We start from the raw sequence: 8,982 nt of genomic DNA on the forward strand, positions 1-8,982 counted from the left end.
CGGGCAGCCCGTGGGGCGCAGGAGTCTCCCGAATATTGCCTGGAACCAAATCCCTCCCATCGACTATCTGCGCATTGCGAGCGAATTCGAACCATTTGCCAGACGTATTCTGGAAGAATCGCCTGACCCGGGCCCATTCTGGTAAAGGGGCAGGGCACCTTCCACTCCAGTGATAGACCGGTTAGGTGACTCCGGGGCTGACGCAACGCCGCCCAGGTATCCAGAACAGGCCTCAGTGCTCTACTGGTATGTAACGGAACCTGGCAAGACTGACAAGAGCAGGCGGTAGTCGCTTCGTTAAGCAGCGAGCATGGAGAGCCCGAACCATCCTTCTGTCCATCGAGCATGTGGTGCAAGGAGTACGGCCCACCGTCGACGACACGCCCGGTTGGCCCTGACCCTGCAGAGTCACCGTGATACGACATCACCTGCACCCATGCCTCGCTAAATAAAAAATGTATCCGTTTGAATGTTACATAGATCTTTGGCAAGCCACGAAGTTTTGCCGCCGGGGCGACAATGAAGCCCAGATAGTCTAGGGTACGTGACACAACTGCCCATGCGTGCAAATGGATGCACTTCGACAGTGATCAAACGCGCAAATTCTGCACGTGTACTCGTTCTAATATGTTTCGCGCTCTTTATCTGACTTGTTTTGCCGCGGCGATTCAGTCACTGATTCCGAAGCTCGACTTCCAACACGCTCCCCAGACTAGCCGTCGCACTCGTGAAAGTAGCGCACCCCATACCATCACGAGCGACTCTCCTGTCCACTACAATCGGAACCTGCCATCGCGTACCAGATTGAACGATAGTGGACAAATCCAGAAACACAAAATAATTGTGTTGCTAGGTTATACTGCATTTCACGTCAGGGACTGACTGTGAGGGACCCTAGTTGCGGGTGCCAGGCCCGGGGTTTGGCGACCGAGAAGGGCAGCCTCTCATCACCTACGAACGACTCTATATCTAAATAACGGTGCTGTGTAATCCGGTGCTTAATTAATGTCGGATATTTATTAGCAATTCCAGGCCGATAAAAGTTCCTTCTCAAGGTGCTGCCCTATAGCGTCTGGCTGCGCCACGCTGAGCAAAAACCTCTTACCGGCCGGAGCGAGGCTCTATGTTCCAAGCCCCCACCACCCCAACGCGCCTCTATCGCTTCTCAGCAACTCTGTGAGGTGGCAAAATATAAACGCAAAGCAACTCGGCACAAGTTAAGCAAGATCCATTAAAGTTAATTCGTGGTCTTCATGGTGAAAGAAGGGAAACGCAAGAATGCAAGAGGGAGGCTCGTCCTTTGCACCACCAGTGAGAAGAGACGTCGGCGGCTGGGAACCCGCCGCACATGGGGATCCAGCCGCCACAACTGCACTGAACGTCGAGGAACGCTTTGGATGTCCATGGCTAGACAAGAATAAAACATGGGCATACGCTTGATTTCTGCGTTATTATATGGTAGGTTGGCACTATGAGCACGGCCTGCAGGTCCTTAATTGATGTCGTGGGAGAGCTTCGGCGGATAATCAACGGACTGGGTAGAGCCGTGCATGTAGGTCGGCGCCGGGACCCGTCATCAATGCGGCTTCCGGGCGCCGGGGTGGTCGTGGGCGGTCGCGTGCTTCCATATTGTGCGTTTGCCCCGCCCACTACAATACAGTGTGTGCAAGCTGAAAACCACCATGCGGCTCTCTATCGCGTCGAGGCGATAGCCTCTCAATCCTGGCAGCGTTGGGGTTAGCGAGAGGAGGGACCTGGGGCTTGGGAACGCCAAAGCGCTGGTAGGTAGCAAACGGGTGGTCCGGCCCAGTCGCCCCGACTTGCTGGCGGGGCTGGACGGAGGAGTCGAGCGAGACTGGTGTCGATGGCGCGAACATGTCGGAGTACGGCAACCAACAGTACGCTCGTGTCGGGGTTGCGCCAGCGTGGCTATGCGTGAATTGCTAAGTCCGCCCGCTGTCTTTTCAGGACGCCTCAATCAACGAGCCGGCGACAAGTTCTCGACAAGACACAAGTCACAGCACCGTACCTGCTGGAGATTGCTGTGTCGCAGCGACCCACCTTCCCATTCACGCGGTCGGTTCCCCGCTTATACGCGGTCGCGTCACCCAGGCGTCGACGACGTCCGGAGACGACCTCATGGACACCACTGCGGTTCACTGCTGGCCAGAAAGGAGAAAACGGCACCGCGGCCGTGATTTATACGCTGGTCGCCGTAGTCCCGCCGTGCGAGAAGGCTTCTTCCATCCGGGCATGCAAGCCGGCAAGCCTCGAAAATGGGAAAAAAGACGGAACACCAGGGTATGAGCCCAACCAGTCAAATTGTTCACTGGTGATAGTAAAGAAGAGTCTTGATACATTAAATCCCCCTTTGTGCTAGGAGCAGAGTACATGATAGGCTAACCGTCTCAAACTCGTCGTTATGTGCATAATTGCTAAGAGCTCGAAATTTACGGCATGGCAGTCGAGTTACGCTCCACCCACGGCGCGGACACTCGGAATGCGGCAACGGATGTTCCGTCACGTCCCCATGCCCGCTTCGGCAATCTATAGTGCTGACTGCTTAATAGTTACAAAGCAAGAGGTCCAAGCTCACAGACCAGAGCTCAGCATATCTTCGGTGGGACACGCCTCGAGGAACCCCGGATACCGAGAGATCAACTTCTCCAAGTCTGGATCCACCTGCAACTCTGGGAAATAGAAAGAGTAATGGTACTCTTGACCGCCAATTGTACCTCCTCTGCGCAGCATGAAGCAGTCCGCCACAAAGCGCCGCTGGCAGGAGAAATCGCCATACGCAATCATCTCTAAAGAGGCAATCCCATCTTTACCAAATACCCAATCCGCAAAGTCGCGGAACTCGTCGTTTAGAACCGTCGCGGTAACGGCGTGATCGCTCTGTCCAGGTATGGGGGAGATCCACCCTGGCACCACTTCGTGGCCCAGAAACGCGATATCCCGCCGGGATTTGGTCAGCGGGGACTCAAGCTGCGGAAAGCGGTACAGGTTCTTCCTCCCGAAAACCCATGAGCCGAAGCACCTTATATCCGACCCCGACTGCCTTATGTGCACAATCCGCATGCAATCTTTCTTTGTGAAGGGGCCCAAAACCTCTCTCTGCCCTATTTTAGCTACCATGATGACAGTGGATCAAGGGCAGACTCACCAAGCGAGCCGGTCGGCAAGCCAGGCCAATGCACTCAAGCTGAAGATCACCCAGAGGATTGGGCGACCGCTCATCAAACCAGGGGTCGTGGCCAAGACTTGGTTGCTCAGATGCACTGTCATCAGTCTTGTTGTCGTCAAGCCCGCCGCCGTCAAACTCGTCGTCAGACTCGCTGTCGCCGTCGAAGAATAGGTCACTTATGAGAGACATGTCGCTCATGTCCATCTCTTCTTCAAAATCTCTAGATTCGTCATCAAGGTTAACGCCTCGTATGTGGTAAACAAGCTGCCGAAGAGTAGAGGTATGTCTGGCCATCGTACGCCAGCAAGCCTTGGTGTCACAAGGACTTGGGAGAGACAGATGAAGAATCCCCAGCCCGTCCACGCTTTGGAGAAATGCTTTCACGACTTCGTCTGCGTCGTCCGGGTCCCAAAAGCGCACCGGTTGGTATACCTCCAAAGTGTTGATGGCCAGCTTCGACCCTGGCTCGATCAACGACTGTAAGAACGAATCCCAGCCGAGGCAACCGCGGAGTGTGATAGAACGAAGCGACGGAGATCTCGTGACACATGCCAGACCTCTTGCGTAAGATGTAATGTCCAAGCCGGATAGTGACAAGGCCGCGAGGGCAGGATATTGGAGAGAAGGTGACGTGGGTTGGACCTGAAATACAAGCCTAGATACTTCGCTTGCAGGATCTTCGAATCCGACCCAGCGACTTGTAACGTAACCCCAGCGATTGAAATCCAGCGTCAAGCATTGTAAGTGTTTTGCGTTTTCACGCATAGCAGTGCCGAGAGCGGTGACTTCGGTTTTCGTCCGTATCCCGATCCAAGATATGGTTCTCAAACAGTTTAAGTTCTCTAACGCCAAGTCAGAAGCCGCATGGCCGTCCGTACATCTGGCGTTGGTGACTAGAGCGAGATGTTCCAGGCTATTTTGATGGGAGGGGAGATAACCGCCTGGTCCCAGGAGCTGCCTAGGGACACAGGCGCCCACACTCCAACTATAACCCGTGAGTGCGGATTCGGGTACGGATCTGGTTCGTGGCTTACGTGAATTCTCGGAGGCAGCCCGCTTGCAACTCTCCGGCAACCTCTAAAAGGCGACCACAGAGCTGTTGAAACTCCGACTTTCCGTCCGCCTGCCGGCCCCGGTGGCGGATGCAGCGTTTCCGTAGCTTCCACGTGAAGGTGCTAGTGACCCGTAGTTTGGTGACGCGCTTCATTAGCCTTGGCGCGGCGTCAATACGGCCAGTGCGACCCTCATTCCCAATCCGTACCGTCAGTCCATGTACCTCATACTTTTGTGGTGCCGCGAAGTGGTAGAAAGTCTTCGAGACTTTGCATAGTGTTTTGAGATCGCGCAGATCCGTAACCTGTTTTCGTTGGCCACTGTAGTACAAACAATTGAGTGGCACAGGGGTTCATTACCTGTGCAATGATACATGCCACCACCTCCAGTGGCAAGGAGACTGGCATTGTGGTGTACGCTTAGGTACTTTTTCGATGTGACGGCGTACCTAAATGCGTCACTTACGTATTGCATACTTCTTTCAGGGCTGCAGCACGCAATACGCAGTGGGCGGCGATTCAGCCTCTTGGGCTGGTTTGGCACAATACAGTACAGGACAACAAAGCTGTGGCCTATTGGCATCTGTCAGGCTTGAAATACAATTGGGAGTGGATCTAAACATAGCCGGAAGCCAAAAGCGACTGTTTTGGTGCCTAAAGCCGAGTTTGGACGAGATGGAAGAATGGGGGAAACGGCCGAAAATGGCGCACCGGCCCCGAGCCTCAAAGCTGGTGTAATTCCACAGCATAGACAAGTATTCCTATGTTCTAGAATAGTATCCGTGACATGGTACATTTAGGCTGTGGACTGCCTGATCTTGGCTTTCGCTGTCCCGACGGCATAGAGCAACCACCGTGAGGTCTAAGCCGTTGTGTGTTTGCTACCGACTACTGTATACTCGCCAGTTTGGACGGTACTGTAGCTAGATCAGCTCAGAATTCGCTGTCCCCAAGTACCTGGGCCATATACCAAATAGACACTCAACGAAGCCAGAGTTTCGGTGCTGTCTGTTGCCGGGCTGGTGTGCAGACCCAAGAAACCTGAAAAGACCGAAATGGACTATTGGCGCCCCAAAGCATGGCTCTGCCTACGCTACCCTGTTCATGCGTTATGGCCACTCACGAAACCCACCATTTGCCGCCCGTCTAATGCCTACGGGGCAGGAATTTCATTCAGATACTTTGAACTGTATCTCTTTGCTTATTGTTATGTGCTCCCAAGGCCAGATAAGCTGGCCATATCTTATTCACAGGATTGAATAGCCTTAGCGAGATGGTTGGGCCGCTTAAGTGTTGCGTAATCGGGGATAATCCTGACGTCCAGGGACTCTGGCCCTCACGGCGTGTTTCACTTACAAGGTGGAGCTGCACCTCTGGGTCAATGGCTTTGAGTTCTCACTTGTCGGAATGTAGGATGCCTTGCGCTGGCGTGGGACTATGGTCAGGGATCGGATCGTGCCGGAGACGTCGTTTAATGATTGTTGTAGTGAGCTTGCATCAGGCAGAGATTTGTCGCCGGCTTGGGGGAACTCGGCGCCGCTGACCAGGCATGGGGCGAATCTTCATGAACTATTTACGGAATATGGTCGTACCGTATTGATCTCCTACTTGCACCATGGATGCCCCCTTCGCCGTAATGTGGCCTGCCGAGTTTACCGTAGACCCCGACCCTCGTTTTCGCGCATGTCCGAGCGCACCCCTAGACCATGTGTTTCCGATATGTACTCTTGCCGCCCCATCCCTCTCGATCTTGTTTACATGGTTCCGACCGGAAAAGTATCCAAGCTTGCCCCGGACAGCCTCGCCAAGAACCTCATCGGTACCGGCAGCGGTGCTTCCCAATAGCCGAAACGTGTCAGGCTGATTTCCTATGGTGTCGATGGCCGATTGTGCGAGTTTGAGGGAAATTTTATCCACAGGGAACAGCTGCTCAAGCTCCTCAATTAGAGTCGTAATGTCAACGAGTAGTCTCTTAGCGTCCGAATCCTGGTATAGAGTACACATTTGGTTTCCCGTAGTGCTGTGTTGCGTTGGCGTTCGAGTCGTCACCTTCATGAACCAGTCATGCAAGTCCTTGTGCAGATGGTCTTTCAAGGTCAAGGGCGTGCCTCGCGTGATATGGAATTCGCGTCGCTTTGCGGTCATCTTGATGGCGTCGAAGGCCCCTAGCAGCCCGTCGAGAGTGGCAAGTGCTATCTGCGAATTGGGGTCCGACTCGCTGATGGTGTGATCATTCTGATACTGGGTGACGGCCTCGCCCCATCTGTGAAGGCGGAATTTGGCGATATCAAACTGCAATTGACGGTGTTCGAAAGATCCTTGGAAAGGGTTGTTGAATCGGATACCCTCGAAGTGGTTGACGCAGTAACTGAGTTTCGCTTGGAAACTCAAAGGTCTGGGCCTGCCGAGGGAAAGTCGGGTCATATTGAGGGTAAGACGAATCTTAGGCGTCAATTTTGTATAGTATAGAGGCTTGTCATACTGGCCCAGCAGAGAATGGGCCGCAAACCGGCTATATATATACGCCGGAGGTGTCAGTGCGTTCATGGGGGTTTGCCCGGCGGAGCTTGTCATTCGCCGTTGACTGGGGCCGATCTAGTCGGAGGCCTCCCCATCACAGCATGTTGCTCAGCGAGGTCTATGGCACGGACTGTGGAGCACGGAGTCAGGATGGTCGTGGGTGTGCGCTCTGCGTAGCGGGGTGACGGGTCTGCCTTGGGAGCCGGCCTCAGCCTGATACAAGAGGTGGACAATCGTCTGCACCTACCCCTTCCTCTTTCTGGAAGTGATTGGACCACATATGGCCGCTCCAGGGGGGTGTGCCGCTATCTTACAACCTCTCCCATGGTGCCTCTGGGCTCCCTTCTTGAGCAATGCCAGTGATTGCAAAGACCGACCCCTCGAGCACTGGCTCAACGCCCGCCCACGGCTGGCAGACATTCGGCTGCCGACGTACGGACAGCCATAACTATGTATCTACAATTGCGAGTGTCCCGCTGTACGAGCAGCAAAAGCTCAGAAGCTGTACGCCCACCATCGCGAAGTTGGCACAATCAAGGCTTGTCGTTATGCTGAGGTGGAAATAGTGGCCACGGAGGCAGGAAGAGGACAATCGTCGCTCTTGCTCATTCACCAAGGCCCCTAATCCACCCCGCCAGCACGCGTGTCGAGGACCCATCAGAGGTAGCACATTATCTGCCTGACAAGACTGGTGCTTCGCGTGCAGGCATGTCCTGGGCCTGGCCGAACCTGTAAATGTAAGGTCAGCTCCGTCATTGGCGCATGTTGTGGAGTGGGAGCATCCAGTCCCGGGAGAGCCTGGACCACATGCAGCAGCGCCCGTCTGGACACAAACCCACAGCACGACATGACCATGGAGCCTACCTGTTTGCGCACCGAAACTGCGCAGACAGATAGGCTCCATACTGTAATCCCCGGCCAAGGACAAGCATGAGTAAAGACCTTTCCTTCCACACCGGCATTGCCATAGAGCCGGGGCGTGTTGTGGCATCATGGAAACACGCGCCCAGTTCTGTATGAACATGGAGTAAGGTGGACAGTCGACTAGACCCAGACGCCGCTTTCTGAGCGTCGTTGAGCGGTGTCTCCCGCTACCTTTGTCTTCCGGTTCCTGACAAGCAGACCACACCATTGAAGTGTGGTCAGGTGTGGTCAATCTGGCTCTCGCAATCAGAGAGAAGAATTTGGATACGGGGCTGCATCCAGATGAGATAGCAGCATGACACTCCGTGCCGTGCGTAGAGGGCGTCGTCCAACTCATGTCATGCTCGCTGATTTGGATCGCGTGATGTGCCAGGGCCATGTACTGTGCGACGCTGCGAGTACGCGTCCAGCTTTCGACATGCGGATTACTCTTTCAATAGCGTCTGACTGTCCATTTCTTCACGTGGCAGTTACCCACCGTTCGTTGGCTTCTTGTCGCGCGTTTGCCGGCATCTCACTTTGTCCGCTCCCTGACCTGGTCGATCAGTGACGTGGAACATGTAAGTGGATGCGGTGGCCGGGACCCGCTGCGTCCGATGCCTGACATGCAGACCACCAAGGGCAGTGACGTGCGCCGACCAATTCTGTCTGGGCCGTGTTGGCAGCTACGGTACATGTCCGTTTCTCGACATTGGTACGTAGCGGCAACCAGAACTTGCCGTGCAGATAATCGCGAATTATGGGAGACCACTTCGTCCAGTTCTTGCGTCGGGTGTGGCAGCTACAGTACATGTCAGCTTCGCAACGTGGTTGCATGGTGACGGCCATTTCTGCCGCGCAGATTATTGCGGAATGGCGGTGGCCACATGGTCCGCCTTAGCCATCAACATTCAGACCCGGACGAAAGCCGCCATGCAGGGCGCGAAGACGGACAAGATGCCATTAATTCGTCCAATTTCTTCATGTGGACGGCGTCGTCCGGTTCCAGACATGCCGCTCGCTGATGTGGAGCCCTTGCCGAGACGCAGTCGCAGGGGTCTGTGCCGTCTAACTGTCGACTATGGCAATAGTGGACATTGTGCAAGGCTTGACAAGCAGATCACCGTACAGTAGCACACGCGGTATGGCACATTCTTCGGGTACAGTACACACTACGTCGCAGCTAAAGTCGGCTTCCTGACGTTGTGTGGTGGCATCTCCTGCTGCCGCGTTCGAGCTGCCGCGTCCGTCGCTTCCTGCCGTCCAGTCTCTGCTTCTCGTCGGCTGCTACGGGTCACTTATTCGACGTCGTTGCGTGGA

The 8,982-nt window shown here is 54.7% G+C and overlaps 1 protein-coding gene across 1 annotated transcript; it reads right to left on the reverse strand.

Annotated features, from left to right (window-relative positions):
- Positions 1-5,997: 5,997 nt before the first annotated feature.
- Positions 5,998-6,663, reverse strand: PLICBS_006583 (uncharacterized protein; the record flags this gene model as incomplete). The annotated part of the gene is made up of 1 exon (XM_065601003.1): positions 5,998-6,663. A coding segment is annotated over one exon (666 nt), but the record flags the coding sequence as incomplete, so codon positions are not given.
- Between the last annotated feature and the right edge of the window lie 2,319 nt (positions 6,664-8,982).

The sequence above is a fragment of the Purpureocillium lilacinum genome, assembly GCF_023168085.1.
Source record: "Purpureocillium lilacinum CBS 284.36 DNA, scaffold_4, whole genome shotgun sequence".
Classification (NCBI taxonomy): Eukaryota; Fungi; Ascomycota; class Sordariomycetes; order Hypocreales; family Ophiocordycipitaceae; genus Purpureocillium; species Purpureocillium lilacinum.